Here is a 25,166-nt window from a genome sequence, read left to right as displayed (position 1 = left end):
TTTCTACAGATTGAAATTAATCATGATGCTTTTCGTGTAGTTGTCTTTGTTATCCAACATCACATTACTTTGTCTTGAATCTCTGACAGCAAAGCACCTACCACATGTCTTTATTTCTATGCAGAATAGTAAATATTATGTGAAAATAGACTTTGCACAATGTAGTATAGACAACATTATAAGTTTACATGAAGTCAATAGCCATTGTACTGTCAGAATCAACACATAAACACCTCATGATGAGTAGTGCAACATACAGAACATTAGCACTGGTTAAGTGCAGAGATGCATTGTTGCTGGCTATGGGGTGGGACCCTGTGTTTGCTCAATGTGTGCCATGTTGAGAATTGCATATGTAAATTATTTCTCAGACTATTTTCTGTTTCAGAGTTTCTGGAATCCATCTTAGGACAGTAATCATGAAAATCAGGATATTTTAGAGAAAAATGTATATGCCAGATTTTGTCCAAGTTTTGTTTATCGTGGAAAAGAGTGTGTAAAGTACTAAACAATGATTCTTACATTTTGATATTGTTTGAAGAATAGACAATGCCAATTTTTATTCTGTGTTTTGTATAACAAAACATTTTATGTAATTGTGATTGAAGAATGTGACTCATCACATTGCAAAGAAAACATCATTAACACTGGAAAAATGTGAGCTGTGAGTAAACCAACTCCATATCTATTACAAAATTTCAGTTTTATTGTTCGTTTGCTTCCTGTTGAATGTCTCAGCCTCAACATTTAGCCTACACACATAGACTCACTCCTTCAGACTCCAGAATAATTTTATGCTCATGAGGTCTGTTTGATTTAAACTGACACTCACTGGCTGGATTCACTGGACCATTAATTAATTCCGGATATAGAGCACGATGTTGTCACTTTTTTGAGAATAGACAATTCCCGTTCCAATACCAACAATTTAATGTGATTGTGATTGATGAATGTGAGTGATGATGCGAATTGACACTGGAATGCTGTGGGAAATCGAACTCACTCACAATCAGTCTCCAGAATCATCTCGGTAGATGATAGTCCAAAGCACTCCACCAGATTCACATAAACCTGTCTTACTCACCAAAAAAATTCTGAAATAGAAAGCCACTGAATAAGGTGCTACTGTGGGATCTGGACATGTTCTTCACAATAAAATGTTCTCAGATTACAGTACCTTTGCTTTAAATTTGTTGTTACCTCAAAAATAATACAAAGTAAAAATAAATAAATAAATAAATACAGGTTTTATTTCATTATTTGTTCTTAAAGTAATAAAAAAAAGTTCTAAAAGTTCTAAAAAAAAAAAAAAAAAAAAAAGTTTTTTGTGTTAAAAGTTGCTTGTAATTTTGTATTCATTGCTTTGCATAGAAACAATATCATGTGAATGTGACTGATTAACATGATTATATAGGGGAAAATCAGTAGCTTGGAAAAAAGCAACACTGGAACAAACATGAGCTGTGAGAAAAACAAACACTTTCATCTCTGTAACAAATCAGAATTTCTTTTTTTATTGTTTGCTTGCTTCCTGTTGACTCACTCACCCTAAAATGTCACACTACACTCATTTATTCGTATTCACTGTTGATGATGGAAACACATGACTACATTAATTACAGTCATGTTTTGCTCAGTTAAGGTCCTGTAATCTTAACCATGTGAAATGCATCCAAAAAGATGTATTTGACAGTAGTCCTAGGCCTACTGAACAGTTGTGGTTTTTGTACAGCTCTCTGATGAGACTGGGATACTGTGGCGTCTGGCTGCACAGTACCACACTGCTGAGCCGATCTCACTCACTGCTTCAGACTCCAGAACCATCTGAAGATCTTTAGGTCTGTGAGATTTAAACTGACCATTACTGGCTGGATCCATCACCCCAGTACCCAGTGAGGTGAACACCAGTGTGAACTCTGTTGATTCATTCCAGTGGTACCAGTAGAGATTTGGATTACTTATTCCGGTTATAGAGCAGGAGATCTTCAGTGATGATCCAGGGGAAAGAACCAGGTCCTCTGGTTCCTGATGGACTTGTATGATCTGCTGACCTGAAATTATAAAAATTAATTATTAGAGGTTTGCCATTTAAACAGTTCAGAATGATCTTGTATGGTGACATTATAATCTTACATCCAGTCAAAAGCCATTGTACTGTCAGAATGCAGAGACTCAAACACAAATGTCTCATATTAAACAGTGGAACATACAGTAGTTCTGATTAAGTGCTGAAATAGACTGTTACTGGTTATGAGGTGGAACCCTGTACTAGCTCAACCTCTACTAGGGGAGGAGGATTGCAAATGAGATTATACATCAGAGCATTTGGTCTTTCGGAGTATCTGGAAGCCTCTTTAGGTCAGAGTATCAAAGAAATCAGTATATTTTAGAGCAAAGCTTTGCACTATTTTTCCAGGAGACTAAAACTGTGCCATTGTTAGATGATAATCCAACACACTCCTCCAGATTCACATAAACCTGGTTTCTCACCAAATAATACACTTTTCACAAAGATTAGGTTTCTTTATTGAAACCCCATTAACGCTAAAGAGGACAGGGTTTTTTTTAACTAGATAATCTTCACTGCTGAACTATATCCAATTCACTGACATTTGCAAAGGTACAACATATTTATTGCTCTCAGCTTGGAAAGTGAGATTTCCCAATACATGTGAATCGTATCACTCACATCAATTAATAATAGCATTACAGAATAATGCAATTTACTCTTAGTGAAATAATTGTACGGAATTGTGACTGATTAATGTAATTGACCTAACTGCAATATTAAATGTAGGGTTACTTGGGAAAAAGTGTCTGGAACAAAAATGAACTGTGATAAAGGGAAGAGAAAAAAACTTTGTTCAAAATTAGAATTTCATTTTGTGTTTGATTGCCTTCTGTTGAATCTTTGAGTCTGACAACTTAAACCAAATCTTAGTCGTAATGACATGTTGTGGTTTTTGTACAGCTCTCTGATGACACTGGGATGCTGTGGGAACTGGCTGCACAGTACCACACTGCAGAGCCGATCTCACTCACTCCATCAGACTCCAGAATGATCTGACGCTGTTCAGGTCTATGAGATTTAAACTGACCATCACTGGCTGGATTCACTGAACCAGTAGCAACAGAGGTGAATACCAGTGTGAACCCTGCTGTCTCGTTCCAGTGGTACCAGTATAGGGTAGCACTACTCGAGCCGGTTATAGAGCAGGAGACCTTCAGAGATAATCCTTGGGAAAGAACCAGGTCCCTTGTGTCCTGTTGGACCTGTATAAGCTGCATGCCTGTAAATATTTTAAAAAATGTATTAGCTTAATATTACTGTTGTAAAATTTCTAAATAATACTGAATTAATCACATTATTAGCTTACATATATTCGAAAACCAGTGTACTGTCAGAATAAAAAGAGATAAATGCAAATGCATCATGATAATTAGTACAACAGACAGTAGCAGTTGTAGTAAATAGGGCTCAATGCTGAAGCAGGCTCTTACATACAGTAGCAATGGGGTGGGACAATGTGCTAGTTCACCCTGCATCACATCTGGAAGATTACATACGCTGCTGTTTATCTCAGGAGGTCCCCCCCCCCCCCCAAGTATCTAGAATCCAGGATATCACTCACAGGAACAAAAAGAAAAAAGATTTTTTTAAAATAAATAAATTAAAAAACCCTCTCCATGCAAATAAAATGCTTTAGATCATTTTCTCGATAATAATCCAGTAATGGGTCAGCTTTAGGCTCCTAGAAAACAAATTTTGCTCTATAATAAACTAGTACTTGACAACATCTATGATACTATAAACAATAACACACGTTTTATTTATTATTTTCTTTATTGTTTTATTAGAGCTCATTAAAATTCTGGTGGGCATTGAACTTTATATGTTTGTCAAAAAATATATTCCTAGCCATACATAAATTGAAAGACTTTAACAATTTTTTTAATTTAGAAACTTAAAAGAAATATAAAGGAAATAAAAGATTGATGGGGGAGTTGCAAAATTGCAGGCTGCATTAACTACTAGGTTCTTTCATTGAAGCAAACATGTGACTTCACAGATCTGTCAAGCTTCCATCAGTTAAGGTCATGTGCAGATGAACAATGTAAAATAGTATACAAAACTGAATATTTGGGCATAAACCCAGTCTTAATGGGATGTTGTGGTTTATATAATCTTTTATTGGGGCGGCTGTGGCTCAGGTGGTAGAGCGGGTTGTCCACTAATCATAGGATTGGCGGTTCTCGATTCCTCACCCACATGACTCCACATGCTGAAGTGTCCTTGGGCAACACATTTAAACCCAAGTTGCTCTTGATGGCAAGTTAGCGCCTTGCATGGCAGTTCTGCTACCATTGGTGTGTGAGTGTGTGTGTGAATGGGTGAATGAGACACAGTATAAAGCGCTTTGGATAAAAGCGCTATATAAGTGCGCCATTTTATATACAGCTCTGTGATAACAATGGGATGCTGTGGGGAATCTGAAGCACTGCTTTGGATCGTTTTCTTGAATAAAAATCCAATAATGGTTCAACTTTAGGCTCCAAGAATACAGTGGCAAATTTTGCTCCAAGATAATCTAAGATAGTACTAGCGACTATGATGCTTAAAGCATGAAATTTAATTATTATTTTCCTTTTCACTTTATCGGGTGACCAAGTCATTCTAGTGGAAACTGTACATGTTTTTGTTTTTGTTTGTTTGTTTGTTTGTTTGTTTGTTTTGGAAAATACATTGCTTAGCCATTAAAGGCTTTAATATTAACACAAAGGGACATTATGAAACTTCAGAAAAAAAAGATTAATTGGAACAAATGCAGACTATAAAAGCTGCTAGATTCTGGGAATAATGCAAACGTGATTTCACGGGTCACAGGTTATGTGATCTCAACAATGTCATTTTTTTAACTGTATATTTGAGCATAAACCAAAGCTTAATGACATGTTGTGGTTTTTGTACAGCTCTGTGATGACACTGGGATGCTGTGGGAACTGGCTGCACAGTACCACACTGCAGAGCCGATCTCACTCACTCCATCAGACTCCAGAATGATCTGACGCTGTTCAGGTCTGTGAGATTTAAACTGACCATCACTGGCTGGATTCACTGAACCAGTAGCAACAGAGGTGAATACCAGTGTGAACCCTGCTGTCTCGTTCCAGTGGTACCAGTATAGGTTAGGACTACTCGAGCCGGTTATAGAGCAGGAGACCTTCAGCGATGATCCTTGGGCAAGAACCAGGTCCCTTGTGTCCTGTTGGACCTGTATAAGCTGCATGCCTGTAAATATATATAAAAAAATGTATTAGCTTAATATTACTGTTGTAAAATTTCTAAATAATACTGAATTAATCACATTATTAGCTTACATATATTCGAAAACCAGTGTACTGTCAGAATAAAAAGAGATAAATGCAAATGCATCATGATAATTAGTACAACAGACAGTAGCAGTTGTAGTAAATAGGGCTCAATGCTGAAGCAGGCTCTTACATACAGTAGAAATGGGGTGGGACAATGTGCTAGATCACCCTGCATCACATCTGGAAGATTACATATGCTGCTGTTTATCTCAGGAGGGTTTTTTTTGTTTTTTTTTTTTTTTCAAAGTATCTGGAATCCAGGATATCACTCACAGGAAGAAAAAGAAAAAAGATTTTTTTTAAATAAATAAATTAAAAAACCCTCTCCATGCAAATAAAATGCTTTAGATCATTTTCTTGATAATAATCCAGTAATGGGTCAGCTTTAGGCTCCTAGAAGACAAATTTTGCTCTGTAATAAACTAGTACTTGACAACATCTATGATACTATAAACAATAACACACGTTTTATTTATTATTTTATTTATTGTTTTATTAGAGCTCATTAAAATTCTGGTGAGCATTGAACTTTATATGTTTGTCAAAAAATATATTCCTAGCCATACATAAATTGAAAGACTTTAACAATTTTTTAATTTAGAAACTTAAAAGAAATATAAAGGAAATAAAAGATTGATGGGGGAGTTGCAAAATTGCAGGCTGCATTAACTAATAGGTTCTTTCATTGAAGCAAACATGTGACTTCACAGATCTGTCAAGCTTCCATCAGTTAAGGTCATGTGCAGATGAACAATGTAAAATAGTATACAAAACTGAATATTTGGGCATAAACCCAGTCTTAATGGGATGTTGTGGTTTATATAATCTTTTATTGGGGCGGCTGTGGCTCAGGTGGTAGAGCGGGTTGTCCACTAATCATAGGATTGGCGGTTCTCGATTCCTCACCCACATGACTCCACATGCTGAAGTGTCCTTGGGCAACACATTTAAACCCAAGTTGCTCTTGATGGCAAGTTAGCGCCTTGCATGGCAGTTCTGCTACCATTGGTGTGTGAGTGTGTGTGTGAATGGGTGAATGAGACACAGTATAAAGCGCTTTGGATAAAAGCGCTATATAAGTGCGCCATTTTATATACAGCTCTGTGATAACAATGGGATGCTGTGGGGAATCTGAAGCACTGCTTTGGATCGTTTTCTTGAATAAAAATCCAATAATGGTTCAACTTTAGGCTCCAAGAATACAGTGGCAAATTTTGCTCCAAGATAATCTAAGATAGTACTAGCGACTATGATGCTTAAAGCATGAAATTTAATTATTATTTTCCTTTTCACTTTATCGGGTGACCAAGTCATTCTAGTGGAAACTGTACATGTTTTTGTTTTTGTTTGTTTGTTTGTTTGTTTGTTTGTTTTGGAAAATACATTGCTTAGCCATTAAAGGCTTTAATATTAACACAAAGGGACATTATGAAACTTCAGAAAAAAAAGATTAATTGGAACAAATGCAGACTATAAAAGCTGCTAGATTCTGGGAATAATGCAAACGTGATTTCACGGGTCACAGGTTATGTGATCTCAACAATGTCATTTTTTTAACTGTATATTTGAGCATAAACCAAAGCTTAATGACATGTTGTGGTTTTTGTACAGCTCTGTGATGACACTGGGATGCTGTGGGAACTGGCTGCACAGTACCACACTGCAGAGCCGATCTCACTCACTCCATCAGACTCCAGAATGATCTGACGCTGTTCAGGTCTATGAGATTTAAACTGACCATCACTGGCTGGATTCACTGAACCAGTAGTTACAGAGGTGAATACCAGTGTGAACCCTGCTGTCTCGTTCCAGTGGTACCAGTATAGGTTAGGAATACTCATGCTAGTTACAGAGCAGGAGACCTTCAGCGATGATCCTTGGGCAAGAACCAGGTCCCTTGTGTCCTGTTGGACCTGTATAAGCTGCATGCCTGTAAATATAAAAAAAAAAAAAAAAATGTATTAGCTTAATATTACTGTTGTAAAATTTCTAAATAATACTGAATTAATCACATTATTAGCTTACATATATTCGAAAACCAGTGTACTGTCAGAATAAAAAGAGATAAATGCAAATGCATCATGATAATTAGTACAACAGACAGTAGCAATTGTAGTAAATAGGGCTCAATGCTGAAGCAGGCTCTTACGTACAGTAGCAATGGGGTGGGACAATGTGCTAGTTCACCCTGCATCACATCTGGAAGATTACATACGCTGCTGTTTATCTCAGGAGATCTTTTTTTCAAAGTATCTGGAATCCATGATATCACTCACAGGAAGAAAAAGAAAAAAGAAAAAAAAAAAAACCCCTCTCCATACCAATAAACTGCTTTAGATCATTTTCTTGATAATAATCCAGTAATGGGTCAGCTTTAGGCTCCTAGAAGACAAATTTTGCTCTGTAATAAACTAGTACTTGACAACATCTATGATACTATAAACAATAACACACGTTTTATTTATTATTTTATTTATTGTTTTATTAGAGCTCGTTAAAATTCTGGTGGGCATTGAACTTTATATGTTTGTCAAAAATATATTCCTAGCCATACATAAATTGAAAGACTTTAACAATTTTTTTAATTTAGAAACTTAAAAGAAATATAAAGGAAATAAAAGATTGATGGGGGAGTTGCAAAATTGCAGGCTGCATTAACTACTAGGTTCCTTCATTGAAGCAAACATGTGACTTCACAGATCTGTCAAGCTTCCATCAGTTAAGGTCATGTGCAGATGAACAATGTAAAATATTATACAACACTGAATATTTGGGCATAAACTCAGTCTTAATGGGATGTTGGGGTTTATATACAGCTCTGTGATGACAGTGGGATGCTGTGGGGAATCTGAAGCACTGCTTTGGATCGTTTTCTTGAATAAAAATCCAATAATGGTTCAACTTTAGGCTCCTAGAATACAGTGGCAAATTTTGCTCCAAGATAATCTAGGGATAGTACTAGTGACTATGATGCTTAAAGCATGAAATTTAATTATTATTTTCCTTTTCATTTTACTGGGTGACCAAGTCATTCTAGTGGAAACTGTACATGTTTTTGTTTTTGTTTGTTTGTTTGTTTGTTTGTTTGTTTGTATTGGAAAATACATTGCTTAGCCATTAAAGGTTTTAATATTAACACAAAGGGACATTATGAAACTTCAGAAAAAAAGATTAGTTGGAACAAATGCAGACTATAAAAGCTGCTAGATTCTGGGAATAATGCAAAAATGTGATTTCACAGGTCACAGGTTATGTGATCTCAACAGTGTCATTTTTTTAACTGTATATTTGAGCATAAACCCAAGCTTAATGTCATGTTGTGGTTTTTGTACAGCTCTGTGATGACACTGGGATGCTGTGGGGACTGGCTGCACAGTACCACACTGCAGAGCCGATCTCACTCACTCCATCAGACTCCAGAATGATCTGAAGCCAATCAGGTCTGTGAGATTTAAACTGACCATCACTGGCTGGATTCACTGAACCAGTAGTTACAGAGGTGAAGACCTGTGTGAACCCTGCTGTCTCGTTCCAGTGGTACCAATAAAGATATGGGGTAGTAGTACCAGTTATAGAGCAGGAAATCTTCAAAGATGATCCAGAGGAAAGAACCAGATTCTCTGGTTCCTGATGGACTTGTATAGCCTGCACACCTGCAATGGTGGAAATGTATTATTTGAAAGTTGTTTTTGAAACTGTTCTAAACAATGCAGTATTGCCAATATTATAAGCTTACATGAAGTCAATAACCATTGTACTATCAGAATGTAGAGAATCAAACACAAACTCCTCATGATGAGTAGTGCAACATACAGTACATGAGCACTGGTTAAGTGTAGAGATGCTTTGTTACTGGCTACAGGGTGGGAACCTGTGCCTGCTCAATGTGTGTCACGTGGAAAATTGAATATGCAAATTACTTCTCAGACTATTTTATGTTTCCGAGTTCCTAGAAACCTTTGTCGGACAATAAACATGAAAATCAGGACATTTTAGAGCAAACTGTATGTGCCACAGGATTAAAACTTGGGCATTGTTGGATCATTGTTGGTTGATAATCCAAAGCTCTTCACCAGATTCATATAAACGTGGCTATCTCACCAAAGAATAAAACTTTTGCAAAGTCCAGGTCTCCTGAATGGTAGCCAATGAAACATGTAAGGTGTTTTTGTGGAATCTGGACATGTTCTTCACAGCAAAATGTTCTCAGATTACTTTTACCTCACATTTATTCTCACCTCAAATACCGTAAAGTAGATAGATGTAATCCACAATCTGTTAATAAAGTGCTAAAAAACGTGGAAATTTTAATTTATTTATTTATTTTCGGGGGGGGGGGACATATTTTGTGTTTAAGTTTGCTTTTTGGTAATGTTATTAAAAGATTATAATTTTGCATTCAGTGTTTTGTATTGAAACATTGTGATTGTGTCTGATGAATATTATTATATTGGGGGGGGGGGGTTACTTGGAAAAAGCATCACAGGAACAAACATGAGCTGTGAGTAAACCAACAACACCATCTCTGTTACAAAATGAAAATTTCAGTTTTAATGTTTACATGCTTCCTGTTGACTCTCACCCTCTCAAACTTGAGACTACGTTCTTCACGGTTTCTTCACTGTTTAAGCAAACACATGACTACATTTTTACAGTCATGCAACACTCATTTCACGTCCTGTGATCTTGACAATGTGAAATGCATGTAAAATTGTCTATTTGAGAATTTCAAACTTAATGACTTTTTGTACAGCTCTGTGATGACACTGGGATGCTGTGGGAACTGGCTGCACAGTACCACACTGCAGAGCTGATCTCACTCACTCCATCAGACTCCAGAATGATCTGACGCTGTTCAGGTCTATGAGATTTAAACTGACCATCACTGGCTGGATTCACTGAACCAGTAGCTACAGAGGTGAATACCAGTGTGAAGCCTGCTGTCTCGTTCCAGTGGTACCAGTAAAGATACGGGTTAGCAGTTCCAGTTATAGAGCAGGAGATCTTCAACGATGATCCTTTGGAAAGAACCAGGTCCCTTGGTTTCTGTTGGACCTGTATGAGCTGCATGCCTGTGATAAACAATTGCAATTAGTTCAATGTTGCTGCTGTAAATTTTCTCAATAATACTGAATTAATCACATTATTAGCTTACATATATTTGAAAACCAGTGTACTGTCAGAACAAAAAGAGATAAATGCAAATGCATCATGATAATTAGCACAACAGACAGTAGCAGTTGTAGTAACTAGGGCTCAATGCTGAAGCAGGCTGTTACTTATCAGTGGGGTGGGACCTTGTGCTAGTTCACGCTGCGTCACGTCTGGAGAATAATGTTGGTCTCAGGAGATTTATTTATTTATTTATTTATTTATTTGGTGGTTTCAAAGTGTCGGGAAGCCATGACAGGGTGTTATCATCCATAGGAAAACACACACACACACACACACACACACACACACACACCAAAAAAAAAAAACCCCACCAAAGCACTCCAACAAACTCACATAAACCTGGCTAGGTCACCAACAAATACAACTTTTGCAAAGGCCAGGTTTCTTGAATGATAGCCAATGAAACATGTAAGGTGGTTTTGTGGAATCTGGACATGTTCTTCACAGCTGAATGTTCTCAGATTACTTTGTACTTTACATTTGTTCTTCTAACCCTAAACCTGACCACAGAAATGTAAAGTAAAATTATTTATTCTGTGATTTGTTCATAAAGTACTAAAATAGTCTTGCCAATAATATATTTTTTTAAGTTTGTACTGTTGTTTTTTGTAATGTTATTTCAAGACAATATAATTTTGTATTAAATGTTTTGCACATAAACATTACGTGATTGTGACTGGGTGGCTTCGTGGTTAGCATGTTCACGTAGCATGTTTGATTCCCGCCACGGCCCTGTGTGTGCAACATTTGCATGTTCTCCCCGTGCTGCGGGGGTTTCCTCCAGGTACTCCGGTTTCCTCCCCAGTCCAAAAAAACATGCATGGTAGGCTGATTGGCATGTCCAAAGTGTCCACAGTGTATGAATGGGTGTGTGAATGTGTATGTGATTGTGCCCTGTGATGGATTGGCACCCTGTCCGGGGTGTACCCCGCCTTGTGCCCCATGCCCCCTGGGATAGCCTCCAGGTTCCCCACGACCCTGTAGGATATTGAATATTATGAATATAATGAATATTATTATAATGGGGGAAAAATAAATGAACTTTGAAAAAGCATCACTAGGACAAATATGAGCTGTGAGTAAACCAACATCACCATCTCTGTTACAAAATGAGAATGTAATAGTTTTTATTGTGTGCTTCCTGTTGAATCTCTCAACCTGAATTTTCAGACTACACTCATAGATTCTTCACTGTTTAAGCAAACATGGGACTACATCTTTTACAGTTGTGCTTCATTCAATTATGGTCATGTGATCTCAACAACGTAAAATGTATGCAAAACTGTGTATATGAGAAGCCCAATCTTAATGACATGTTGTGGTTTTTGTACAGCTCTGTGATGACACTGGGATGCTGTGGGGACTGGCTGCACAGTACCACACTGCAGAGCCGATCTCACTCACTCCATCAGACCCCAGAATGATCTGATTATCTTTATGTCTGTAAGATTTAAACTGACCATCACTGGCTGGGTTTACTGAACCAGTAGTTACAGAGGTGAATACCAGTGTGAACCCTGCTGTCTCGTTCCAGTGGTACCAGTAAAGATACGGGTCATCAATACCAGTTGTAGAGCAGGAAATCTTCAATGTTGATCCAGGGGAAAGAACCAGGTTCTCTGGTTCCTGATGGACTTGTATGACCTGCACACCTGCAATGGTGAAAAAGTACTATTTGAAAGTTGCTTTTTAAACTGCTCTAAATAATGCAGTATTGCCAACATTATAAGCTTACATGAAGTCAATAACCATTGTACTGTCAGAATGTAGAGAATCAAACACCTCATGCTGAGTAGTGCAACATACATTAGCACTGGTTAAGTGGTGAAATGGGTTGTTACTGGTTATGGGGTGGGACTCTGCTTGCTCAGTGTACTATATGTCACATGTGGAGAACTGAATGTGTAGATTACTTTTGTTTCAGAGTTTCTGGAAACTTTGTAGGACAGTAAACATGGTAATCAGGATATTTTAAAGTAAATTATATATGCCACAAGATGAAAACTTGGCCATTGGTGGATCATTGTTAGATGATCCAAGGCAGTTCACCAGATTCACATAAACGGCTAGGTCACCAAAGGATAAAACTTTTGCAGAGGCCAGGTTTCTTGAATGATAGCCAATGAAGCATGTAAGGTGGTTTTGTCGAATCTGGACACAGCAAAATGTTCTCAAATTCCTTTTACCTCACATTTTTTTCACCTCAGCTACTATAAAGTAGAATTATTTATTCCATGATCTGTTCATAACGTAGTAAAAACAGTGCTGCGAATAACATATTTCAGAGAAAACATTTTATGATGAAACATATTTTGCTATTTAAGTAATGTTTTACTTAGAAACTGCATGGTTGTGATTGACTATTAAAATATATATAGGAGGAAAAAACAAGCATCACAGGAACAAACATGAGCTGTGAGTAAACCAACACCACCATCTCTGTTACAAAACGAGAATTTCAGTTTTATTGTTTGCAAGCTTCCTGTTGACTCTCACCCACATGCTTCAGACAACTCATAGATTCTTCACTGCTGAAGCAAACACTCCACTACATCACTTACGGTCATGCTTTACTCAGTTAAGGTCCTATGATCTTGGCAATGTGGAATGCATGCAAAACTTTCTATTCAAGAAACCAAATCCTAATAACTTGTGGTTTTTGTACAGCTCTGTGATGACACTGGGATGCTGTGGGGACTGGCTGCACAGTACCACACTGCAGAGCCGATCTCACTCACTCCTTCGGACTCCAGAACCATCTGAAGATCTGTAGGTCTGTTAGATTTAAACTGGCCCTCACTGACTGGGTCCATCATCCCAGCACCTCGAGAGCTGAATACCAGTACAAACCCTGCTGCTTCATTCCAGCGGTACCAGAACAGGTCTGGATTATTCGTGCCGGTTATAGCGCAAGAGACCTTCACTGATGATCCAGGAGAAAGTACCAGGTCGTCTGGTTCCTGTTGGACCTGTATGAGCTGCTGACCTGTGATGAAATAAAGCTGGTGGAAATTACTGATAAAACAGCTCACAACAATGCTATAATGACATCATGATCTTACAGTTAGTAAAAAGCCATTCGAATGTTACAAAGTAGAGAATCACATGCAGACACGCCATTTTGAAAGCAACCACATGCATAAACAAGAACTTAAGACAGAACTTGGAAGGTACACGGTTAAGAGGCGGGACTGCCTCCACGCTTCTTCAATCAGGTCATTGCTAGTGAAAAACTGCATAGAAAAAGGTTCTAACCTAACGACAAGAGTGTCATTTTATCCAGTACACATATTTATTGTGGTACACACTTGTATTCACTTCATTAAGTCATAACTAATTACCTTGTCATTCATAATTAAAGACTCTGTAAAGATTTGCAAATATTGATTACACCTTTTTGCTTTCAGTGTCCTTGAAAAGCATATCACTGACTACTCTGACTACAGTATACTCAGATGCAGAAACATACTATCAATCCAAAGAATTTCTTTAGATTTATATCTACTGACTGCATAGCTTTTGTCTTGAATAAAATAATAATAATGAATAAATAATAAAATCCTATGTTTTCCACAACTTATCAAGCACAATAACAAAAAAAAGTATTGAGAAAGGGTGTTTATTTTCAAAATATTCTCTCTCCAGATAATGTCATATTTGCTTTAAAGTCAATTAAATTTGACTATATTCTACTGATTATGTATTTTTAAATGGAGGTGGTGAACTAATTCTGGTGCACACAATACACCACCATCACCACCGCCATCTCAGTTTCATTGTTTGTTTCCTGTTGTGTCTCTCAGCCGGAAACATCAGCCTACATCTGTAGATTCTTCACTACTGAAGAAGCAAACATGAAACATTATAGATACAACAGTATATAGATAGATACTAATGGCATTATAACAAGTTATGGAGCAGTTTGTTATGTTAGACTTGTATGAGTTTTCAGACTATACAGATGAAAATGTATTTGGCTGATCATTGTTGTTGAAAAAACAATTCTGATCATATCTCTTACACATGATGAAGGGCCACTGAACTGTCAGAATGCTGAGAATCAAACACAGATAGAGAGTAGCTTCACTCTGTAACTGGATGTTTTAGCTTAAACTCCATTTAAAAATGTATTTCAATATAGAAAATCCTTACTCACAGCATAGTCAAAGTCTATCCTGTTCATTAAGGTTTCAGCAGATAAACAGTATTTCTAGTGTGAACCGAGCCCCCAGTGGTAACAATGCTGAATGTCTAGTTCTACTGCCCTCTGGTGCCATAAAACACAAGTCCTAAAAGTACACAACGAGAACCCAATTAAACAAATGAGACAAAAATATTCTACTTGGTCATCTACTTATTGAGGAAAACGATCTAATAAATATGTGAACCTTTGCTTTCAGTATCTGGTGTGACCCCCTTTTGCAGCAGATAAGGTGCTTATGCTGGAATGCAGTGTTTTCCTTTCTCCAAACATAACGCTTCTCATTTAAAGCAAAAAGTTATATTTTGGTCTCATCCGTCCACAAAACATTTTTCCAACAGCCTTCTGGCTTGTCCATGTGATCTTTAGCAGTGCAGACAGGCAACAGTGTTCTTTAGTAGAGAGCAGTGGATTTCTCCTTGCAACCCTGCCATACACACTATTGATGTTCATTTTTCTCCTGATGGTAGACTCTTGAATGTTACCACTAGCCAATGTGAGAGAGGCCTTTAGTTGCTTAGAAGTCACCCTGGGTTCCTTTGTTACCTCATGGACCATTATACCTCATGTTATGGAGTGATCTTTGTTGGTCAGCCACTCCTGGGGAGGGTAACAGTGGTCTTGTATTTCCTCCACTTGTACACAGTCTGTCTGACTGTGGATTGGTGGAGTCCAAACTCTTGGTTTTATAAACTTTTCCAGCGTGATGAGCATCAAAGACTCTTTTCTTTTTTTTTTTTTGAGGTCCGCAGAAATCTCAATTGTTCATGCCAGCATACACTTCCACAAATATGTTGTGAAGATCAGACTTTGATAGATCGCTGTTCTTTAAATAAAACAGTGCACTCACTCACACCTAATTGTCATCCCACTGATTGAAAACACCCGACTTTAATTTCACCTTCAAATTAACTGCTAATCTTAGAGCTTCACATACTTTTTCCACTCACAGATATGTAATATTGGATTATTTTCCTCAACAAATGACCAAATGTCTCATTTGTTTAAATGGGTTCTCTTTGTCTACTTTAACGACTTGTGTGAAAATCTGATGATGTTTTAGGTCATATTTACATAGATATAGAGAAATTTCTAAAGGGTTCACAAACTTCCAAGCACCACTATAGACAGATTTGCTTGTTAAATCTATAACACTGACGATACACTCTGCTGTTTTGAGGAGAAAAATATACGTCACTCATCACAGTTAACTTGCGGGATTTTTGCTATCAAAAGACAAATGTGGGGACATCCATGTGTTTTTCCCCACTTTGTAGCTCATGAGCACAGAGGTAAAAAATTCCAACCTCACACTTCCCAGAATAGGCTCTGGATCCACCACGAAACTGAATCGAATTGATTGTGTAGTAATAATAGTATCCTGAGACCTTACAGGACATTTTGGATTCTCATTTAAAATAAGATTAGAGTTTTCACATAAAAAAAATCAAATATACTGTATGCGGCAAAGTTTGGCCCTATGTCCTACAGCAGCGTGCAAATGCTAGAACTGTTAATGTGAACTTGAATAGAGACCATTAAGAAGAATCTAACTATTAATGTGTCTGTGTGTTTATTATCCTTTATGCAGTTTCTCTGACAAAATACCATGACTCACACAATATAGACACAATATATTCAAACAAAATAAAAGCACAGTACACTATTATAAATAAAAATGCATATATAATAAAAAATAATGAGATGAATTAAATATTCAACTGCTTTTTACAATACATTAAATTTGCACATGCCAAAGTGGTCCTCTGTACTCTTGGAGCAGAATTGTTCTGTCTCTAAATGTTGATCTGGGTTCAGATTCCTGAAAGTCGGTTCCTCTAAACAGAGAGCAGTGTAGAAACTTAAAGCCAAAGCTGCTGATAGAGGGTCCGTCTTGGCCAAACGACGAGTGGGGTTTCCCAGCATTCACTGGCGTATGCCGAAAAGACCTAACAGTCCAGATGAACAGGGGAGACTATCAGCAGTAGACGCTCATCCCTAGCCATGTCTCCCAGGCCTGCTCTTTCCTATAGAGTAGTTGTAACAGCTGGCACAGCAGAAGCTGGAATAGTACTTGTGTCCACACAGGCGTGCACTGACAATCAGCAGACAGTTGGCTAAGTCAGGCTCGTCCACGCAGTCGGGAGACCGGCTCTGACCCCCGTCATACTCTGGAGAGAAAATACAACAATTTAGTGTGTTAATCAGTCAGCTAATTATTGCAGTTATACAAGTATGTGCCTCACAGCTCCAGAGTCCCTGGTTCAAACTTGAGCTCGGGTAACTGTTTGTAGAGTCTGTGTGGGTTCCCTTTCACCTCCCAAAAGACTAAATTTGCCCCTAGTTGGGTGTGCGAATGTGTGTGTGATAGCCCTGACTAGGATGAAGTTGTTACAGATGCTGAATGAATGAATGATTTTCTGAGTAATTTAATATTAGAGTAAATTAGCTAAATAGACAATCAGCTAAAGGTGTCAGCTATAATGATGTTCTGAAATGCGTGCTTGTGGATGTTAAAAAATGTATTACATTTATCGATTTATTATTAGCATTGCATTTACTGACTAGAGGACTTAGAAACCAGATTTCTAAAAGGAACAAAAATATACCAACACCGGCACAGCACTGCTTAATGCATGTCAGGTTCATTCTAATCTAGGAAAGACATCATAAAAATTGAACTGTGACTTTAACTACATGTATTATTGTAGGGATACACTGAAGTACCTTGGTTCTCAAATCTGAGTCTGTGTTGTAGGGCCAGAGGGTCCCCATTATTATTATTATTATTAATATTATTATTATTATTATTATTATTATTATTATTACAATTACAGTTATATATCAATGGCACTATGGTGATTGGTATCAACTATAGTTGTAATTGTTATACTTATTGTTTACTTATAGTTCTAAGTCTAACTTACTGGATACTTTAATGCAATGTGTTTATGAACGGCAGCTTTAATAAAACTGCAATTTTAATAAAGTGTAGATTCCGTGGGTGAAAAAGCTAAGGAATAAAAGCTCTAATGCCTCCATTAAATACAAGTTGAATTGTAGGAAGAAAATAAATTGTGTGTATCTGTGTATTACTTTGTTAATTAATGACTTTTTTAGTATAATACTTATAATAATACACTAAAAGTAATATAATAATTAATATAATAATATGACAATATTATTATTTTCTTTTATCACAGCATTGTTAATAAATGAGAACAAGTCATGGCTATGTTTTCTGAGATTAGAATAAATGAAATTAAATTGAAAAAAAAAAAAAAAAAAACTATTTTGTCATCAAACAGGAAAAGTTATACCTTTGGTTACTCGAATTTCAGCAGTGGCACTGACAGCGTGTGTGCCAGCATAGGCACTGCAGGTGTATGAGCCCTCATCCACAGGCTGCACATTATAGAGCGTCAGAGTGCCATCTGCTGCCACCTGCACCCGATGCCCATCAGGTCTCACTGGCACACCGTTCCTGCACAGGAATTGAGGAAAAGCAAAAATATACAGTAATAAATCAACTAGTAAATACAAAACATTTTATTACAAATGAGTTTTATGTTTCTTCAAACCTGGACCAAGCTATGTTGACATTTTCTCCAGACGCTACACACGGGAGCCGAACGACGCTACCCTGAGACACCTCCATGTTACTGGGAGCTGTGGTGATCCTCAGGTCCCCTGGAGGCAGAGAGCAGAAACACAGCTGTGCCATTCACACTGTACAGACTGTACAGACATTAAAGTGTCATTAAAATCACAAACCAGAGACTCTGAGCTGGATTTGTAGCTGCTCCAGCTGCTGACTGCTGGAGGCTGTGCAGGTATAGACGCCTGAATCGTCAGACGTGAGGCTGTTAATCACCAGGGTGCCATCAGAGTGCTGAGAGTGCCTGTAATACCAGTTGAACGTCATACAGGAGAGTGGAAGCATAACCACACTTATACATACACCCATGATAAAAAGTGCTTTAAAGGTGACCAAGGACCACATTCACGAAAAGGTCCTAATTTTTGAAAGACTTTCTTATATATATTCATTAAAATGCTTTGTTTAAATGTCCACAGGTGAGGAGCAACTTTATTATAACTGCGGAACTTTGGTAAAAGGGCTGTTTCTTAAACGTAAAATGTTCTGATCACTAGCGATGAGCTTAGTGCTAATACCATTTTAGTGTAGTAGCATTACAAATGATCACTACATTATTTTCATTTATACCACAGTACTATCGAATTCTCCAATCTGATTGGTCAGAAGGTGTTGTGTATTTTGCTATGACAGCAGCTCTGACTACAAGACAAATCACAGGTTTATATTTATACACTCATTCTAACAGGTTCTCGTTTCTATAGTAACAGCTTATTCATTCACAGGGACTTGTATGGTGAACACACCACATTACTGTTATTTAACAATGATAGACTAGTAATATTTGATATTGAAAGTTTTCTGTTCGGACACATTCACTTAACATTAATGGAATGAGACTCCAGTGTGACTGCTTTACAACAATCAGAGACACAGCTGTAACTTTACGTTTTCCCACCATCAGAAAGTGTAAGGACAGAAGATGTTGTGCATTGTGATTCTCAATAACAAGTTTTGTGATTTCTCTGTAACGAGCTATAAACTGATCAAATAAAGTATAATGCCATTCTTTAATTTAAAAAAATAATAATAATTGGCAAATTGTTGTGGTATAAAAGGAATAAAACACTTCAAAGATGTGCCTCTATAGGAAAATACCCAAATTCAGGTTGGTAACAGTAACACCAGTAACACATCAGGCCACCCCATTGTTGATTACTTTCTTATAACAGCACACCTCTTCCTAGAGTTGTAGTAATATATACGAGTCATTGTAGTCACTTAAGAGTCGTGATTCTGAACGGTACAGATGCACACTAAAGACCAAGTTATAATGAAATAATATAAGGAGACTCGTGCCAACACTAGAGGGAGGCAGAGAGTCACCAGAACCATTGCTAGACTGACTTGTGTCACCAGAGGAAGGAAGAGAGCTTCCTCTTACTTATAATCACTGGCAATCAGGTCCAGATGTGCCTAGGTCCATTTAAGCAGAGCTCTCTGATCACCCAGTGTTCAGTCTTGAGTCACTCATGTAAGAGTCTCCTGGGTACATTTTTGTAATGCCTTTAGTTTCTTTAGCCAACTCTTGAGCTCCTTGAAGCTCTTAATGTAAGTATACATACAGTACAGTGCCCTCCACTAATACTGGCACCCCTGGTAAATATGAGCAAAGAAAGTTGTGAAAAATTGTCTTTATTGTTTAACCTTTTGATATTTTGTTCACAAAAATATTCTGCTCTCATGGCTATCAAACAACTGCAAACACAGTGCAGGTTTATCAAAAAAAATCTTTGTTAAATATGTGTGCCTCAGTTATTGGCACCCATATGAATTCATATAGAAAAATATATTTGAAGTATATCCGCATTGATATTTTACATTTTTTTGTACACCTGGGTGACTAGAAAAAGAAATTCTTCAACCATGATTTCCTGTTTCACCGGCGTATAAATATGAGGTAACACATAGGCCAAATTCCCTTAGTCATTCATAACAATGGGTAAGACCAAGGAATATAGCTGTGATGTGTGTGTGTGTGTGTGTGTGTGTGTGTATATATATATATATATATGTATCATCCCTGTCTCTGTGGGAGGATCACTGGGTTCACATTCTGACCGAAACAACTTCAACATTACAAATGAATTTTGACCTAAAGATACCTTGGGCCTGGTTATTGACCTTGGGTATGTTTCATGGACAAGGATCTCAGCAAAGATAAACACAACCAGTGTCCTCATCAGCTGAAGTGAATTCCAGAACAACATAATAAAACATAATTACTTCCAGGTGTAATCTGCATTTTAAATCTTAGGCTGCTTTCAGTGGCGGTTTGGGCAGGAATTTTAATCAGAGTGGTAAGGTGGGGGAGGGTGTAAAAACTTACCAATGCTAGCAAAATGACCCTACAGTACAAGAGAGCCACCATTTTTGTTTTTTGTATTTTTCCTTTAATTTGTCCTCCATCTGTACATACACACATACCTGAGTGTATTGAGAACAGCTCCATTTTTTGTCCACTGTACAATGACTGAATTAGCAGCTGAAGAAGGCAGGATGGTGCAGTGTAGCCTGGCACTCTGACCCGCACGTGCGTTTACCAGCGAAGAGTCTGATCGGTCAATACTGAACCTAAGAGAAATCACAATGCAGCAGGTGTATGATAAGTGAGTGTGTTTTGGTGTATACAGGTGCTGGTGTGTGCGTGTTTAATATTGAGTACCTGTTTATTATTGAGCCTGCAGAATCTGGTCTATCTGCCCCGTCTTTGGGCTCTATAAGCACAAAAACAACATGCTGTATGAATTATTCAGTGCAAAAGACTCTTCTGTGTATACTCATGCATCCCAATAAACAGTGCATCACAAGGAGAAGTGAATATATATTGGGAAGGAAGAGTGTTGCTTTCTCCCAAATTCAGTTCAACGTAACTCCCTTATTAGAAAAGAGTAGCAGGTGGGATTTACCTGAGACAGACAGGTAAATGTAGCGGTGATCTCTCTCACGGTCTCGTGTGGCCACACACAGAAGCCAGCCAGAGTCCTTAATCCTTACAGGGCCCATCAAAATTGAGCCATTTGGCTGCTGTATATGCCTGCATGTTTTAAAAAAAAAAAAAATCAATAAGGGAAAGCCAAAATTTACAACTAAATAAATTTGTTTTGACGCAAGTTGTGAAACATTTGCAAAACAAGCAAGTACATGTTATTGCCTCAGTACCTCTTTAAGAATGCATAGTGGGTCCTAGCACTGCTTACATGTTTGTTTTTTTCTCCTTTCCATCTGCTTTTGTTAGTTTTGCTTTCTTTCTGTATTGGTTAATTCCGCTGCGTATATATTCCCAGTTCATGCCCTTAAGTCATCGTGTGCTCTTGTTTCTTGGTTCTCATCTCTTACTTCTCACGTTTCTTGCTTTATGCCAGTCCAGTTACCTCATGTGTTTTTGTCTTGAAGCCCAGCTCTTTTGCTACAACTACGTTTTCTTGTATTAAAGCCTTTAGTTGTATCCTGGTTTCCTCATATTTCCATGCATCACAGACTAGTTACGACTTTTGTTATACCAGCTACAGTATGAACGATTATTCCCTCTGCCTCTTTTTCCCTCTCTCATAAAATCATTGAGACAAAAAATGTTGCTTGTCATGTTAGAGAGAAACCGCAAAGTCCTCTGTATTGAAGACATTCCTGTGTAAAAACCTGAAGGAACAGCTTTTCTTCTGACTGTTACAAAGAGAAATCAATTTCTCCTCGCAGAAAACTTTACCACATTAAGAATAACATGTTTTTAATCTATTTAATCCTCCATACAGGTCTCTGTGTAAGTTACGATAAAATGACCACATACTGCATATTGGCCACAAGTGCATAAAGATAAACTTGTGATTTGTCTTGCAGCTGTAACGGTCATTAACACCCTCTGACAAATCAGAATTGAGAATCATTGGATCAAATGCTTGTCAATCATATTAATTACCATGTAAACGATGCATGAGGGCATTCGCTTTATATAAGATCTCATGTACACTTGGAAATAATTATGAACTGCGTATTAATGCTCAGGGATTGCTTTTTAAATCACCAATATAAATCTACTTGCTTTATAAAACATTGAATGATCTAGAGAACACTGACATAAGCTGTCTATATATTCGCAATGCTTAAACATGTGTTAATTAGCCTTCAAAATACAAGAAATGAATACAAGTACATGTTCAGTTAATTGTTCTGACGACTTACCAGATGATAAGGTCTAATAGGGTCTAATGAAACATGAACAGTTATGAACAGGACGAATATGACAAGATTTAATGGCAGAACCAATGCTGTACTAACCTGGAGGGGTCAAGAAGAACACCGTCTTTTCTCCACTCGACCGTCACAGTAGACGATGGAGGCGGGTTCACTTTGCACGGCAACACCACCCACCGGCCCACTATACCCTCCACCGTAGATGGATCCGACTTGTCTATACTCACACCCACAGCAGGCCAACTGAAGCAGGGGAGGCCAAGAGAGAAGGAAAGTAGAGGGGGGGAAAATACGCAAGACAGAGATTTGACAGGAAAGACATGCAGGAAGAAAAAAAGAGACCGAAAAGGGGAGAGAAGGGGGAGAAATTTACTTTATGCTGTACTATTGGCCACAAAATGGCATGTGCAAAAAGCCACCAAAGTAAGCATAAAGATCAGCCTTGTCCTGGCTCCAGCACAGAAACTCGGAATTCTGTTTCAGTCTAAAGAGCAAGTTTCCTTTAGACTACTCAGGACAAAAGTTACGTATGCCTCAGCCAGGGCTGTCATGCATTTTATTCTGTTCAGATCACGCCACTGAGCTCAGAATCGCAAGCTAAATACAAAGAGTACGAGTCCAGGCAGTATAGCTTTGCCTTGTGGTACAGAAGGCTGACCATCACCAAAGTTTGTATATAGCTGTTTGTATATGTATTATAGCTGTGGCTCGTTTTATGCTCTAAACCAACATAAATTCTGGGGCACTTGGGTAAAATGAATGAACGTTCCTGGTAATTTCATACTTACAGAATGGCATCGAAACTATTTTACAAGAAGTTGTCATTTTATTATTTACTATGGGCCATATTCAGAGTCGAGTTGTATGCTTAGAGTGAGGAGTTAATACCAAAATACTACACATCAGTGTTCACACATTAGATGTAACTACAAACCTAAGTGCTACAGCTGAAGTTTGCCTAAACCAGAGGTTTGTCTCAATTTACAAGCATTTCTAACCTCTGACTTTTTTCTGGATGATCTCGGCTTGAGCGGGAAGCGGTATTAAGTCCAATATAACTCACTGACAGTTTGATGCAACCACAATATGTCACCCTGAAATGTATATTTTGAGCTGTAAATACACTACAATGCTATAGACTACCATTCATGGCCAATACTGAAAAAAAAAAAAAAAAAAAAAACATGACTTAATTAATTAATTAATAGTATCAACAATTCAAAATGGCAAATTAAAGCATGAAAAACCTGCATTGTGCGCACACATGATAATTTCATCACTTCAGTTTGGTATGTTTTGACTACATTCATTTGTGCACACAATTAACTGTTGGTGAACAATTAAAAACAACAACAACAATAAAATAGCATGTGCTGCATCAAGTGCTATTGTATAAGCTGCGGAATAATGAAGGCTTAAGCCATATTGTTAAATTAAACCAAAGTTGCAGTGATTAATGGAATGATTATTCATGCAGTATAGCAGTGGTGACATTACACGTCTATTGTTCATTTCAGTGCTTGCCATCTTCTTTCATATAATTGTATTAGTACATTTAAATTTTTTGTTGTTTCTGGTATTTAATGTTGCATTTGACAATGAAGAAAAAAACATGATCTACCAATTCAGTCTGTATTTTCTAACCCTGAATTATTTTTGCGCTTAACGGCAATTACTTGTGTTTAAAGAATGTGGTTTATAAGCTATTAAAAATAAAAATGCTTTTATTCAAGAAATATCTGGCAACCTTGGTTTAGACTCAGCCCTTTTAGACTCAGCCATAAATGCACACATAAAGTTACATGGAAAAGTTAGAAAAGTGACAGGAATACATTAGTCACAGAAAATCTACAGGTAAAAGGCAAAAAAAAATAATAAAAACGATGCTGAGACAAATATAATATGTATCTATGAGCTAAACAGAAGTCAGCAGTAGGGGTGGGGCAATAATTTCAGGCTGTCATGGACACTACTCTTTGAAATATAATTGCTACTGTGGTTCACGTTTTATTCGACAAGTCTACTCTCACTTTTGAACTTTTGAGAGTGTATTCATATTGCCCCACACCTACTTGTAGAACACACACCTGGGAGAGACACACAGACAGAAGCAGGAATGGTGGGGCATCACAGCAGGTTTCTTTATTAGTTGCACTGAATGACATCAGTAAAGACCATTGAAGACACCACACTTACATGGTGTTGTGAAAGGCAGAAGAAGATGGGTGGGGAAAATTAAACAGGACTAAACTACCAGGCTAACACTAACACTCTAAACACAAACGTAAGTGCAAATGTGGAGGAATAGGCAAAATTCTACAGCAGGAAAAATGGAACAGTCCCAGAGAGCTCAATGTCCAACAGGGCCGCAGTGATTGTAGTCAAAGTCTTCTGTGCAAAGTGAGTGTGCAGGGCCAGAAGGGGGGAATGTATAGGGTGTGTTGATATATGACCCTGATTAAGGTGTGTACAAATTTCAGCAGGCCTATAAGCCATCCCCATACATGATGTACTATATGTATAAGTGTAAAAACCTTGTACCAGAGCTGCAATGAAATGATGATATAT

General features: G+C 37.5%; 1 protein-coding gene, 1 pseudogene and 1 gene segment (V, D, J or C); all 3 read right to left on the bottom strand.

Moving 5' to 3' along the window:
• Positions 1–1,695: 1,695 nt before the first annotated feature.
• LOC128612949 (T cell receptor beta variable 30-like) lies at positions 1,696–2,570 on the bottom strand. The segment is given in 2 exon segments: positions 1,696–2,051; positions 2,134–2,570. Coding segments are annotated over 2 exon segments (405 nt in total).
• Positions 2,571–12,390: 9,820 nt separating this feature from the next.
• Positions 12,391–13,685, bottom strand: LOC128612575 (T cell receptor beta variable 30-like; annotated as a pseudogene).
• Positions 13,686–16,299: 2,614 nt separating this feature from the next.
• The window catches only part of paplna (papilin a, proteoglycan-like sulfated glycoprotein), a 30,622-nt gene continuing 21,755 nt past the window's right edge, over positions 16,300–25,166 (bottom strand). For all 3 annotated transcript variants that reach the window (XM_053632871.1, XM_053632873.1, XM_053632872.1), the window contains 8 exons: positions 22,683–22,841; positions 21,317–21,444; positions 21,073–21,124; positions 20,835–20,981; positions 18,524–18,651; positions 18,331–18,439; positions 18,070–18,233; positions 16,300–16,920 (listed from right to left, as the gene is read on the bottom strand). In XM_053632871.1, the coding sequence (XP_053488846.1) occupies positions 16,748–16,920; positions 18,070–18,233; positions 18,331–18,439; positions 18,524–18,651; positions 20,835–20,981; positions 21,073–21,124; positions 21,317–21,444; positions 22,683–22,841 (1,060 nt within the window). In that variant the 3' untranslated portion in view covers positions 16,300–16,747. The remainder of the gene's footprint in view (positions 16,921–18,069; positions 18,234–18,330; positions 18,440–18,523; positions 18,652–20,834; positions 20,982–21,072; positions 21,125–21,316; positions 21,445–22,682; positions 22,842–25,166) is intronic.

This window comes from Ictalurus furcatus, chromosome 9 (assembly GCF_023375685.1).
Source record: "Ictalurus furcatus strain D&B chromosome 9, Billie_1.0, whole genome shotgun sequence".
Taxonomy (NCBI): domain Eukaryota; kingdom Metazoa; phylum Chordata; class Actinopteri; order Siluriformes; family Ictaluridae; genus Ictalurus; species Ictalurus furcatus.
This window is presented reverse-complemented; position numbering and strand designations above follow the sequence as displayed.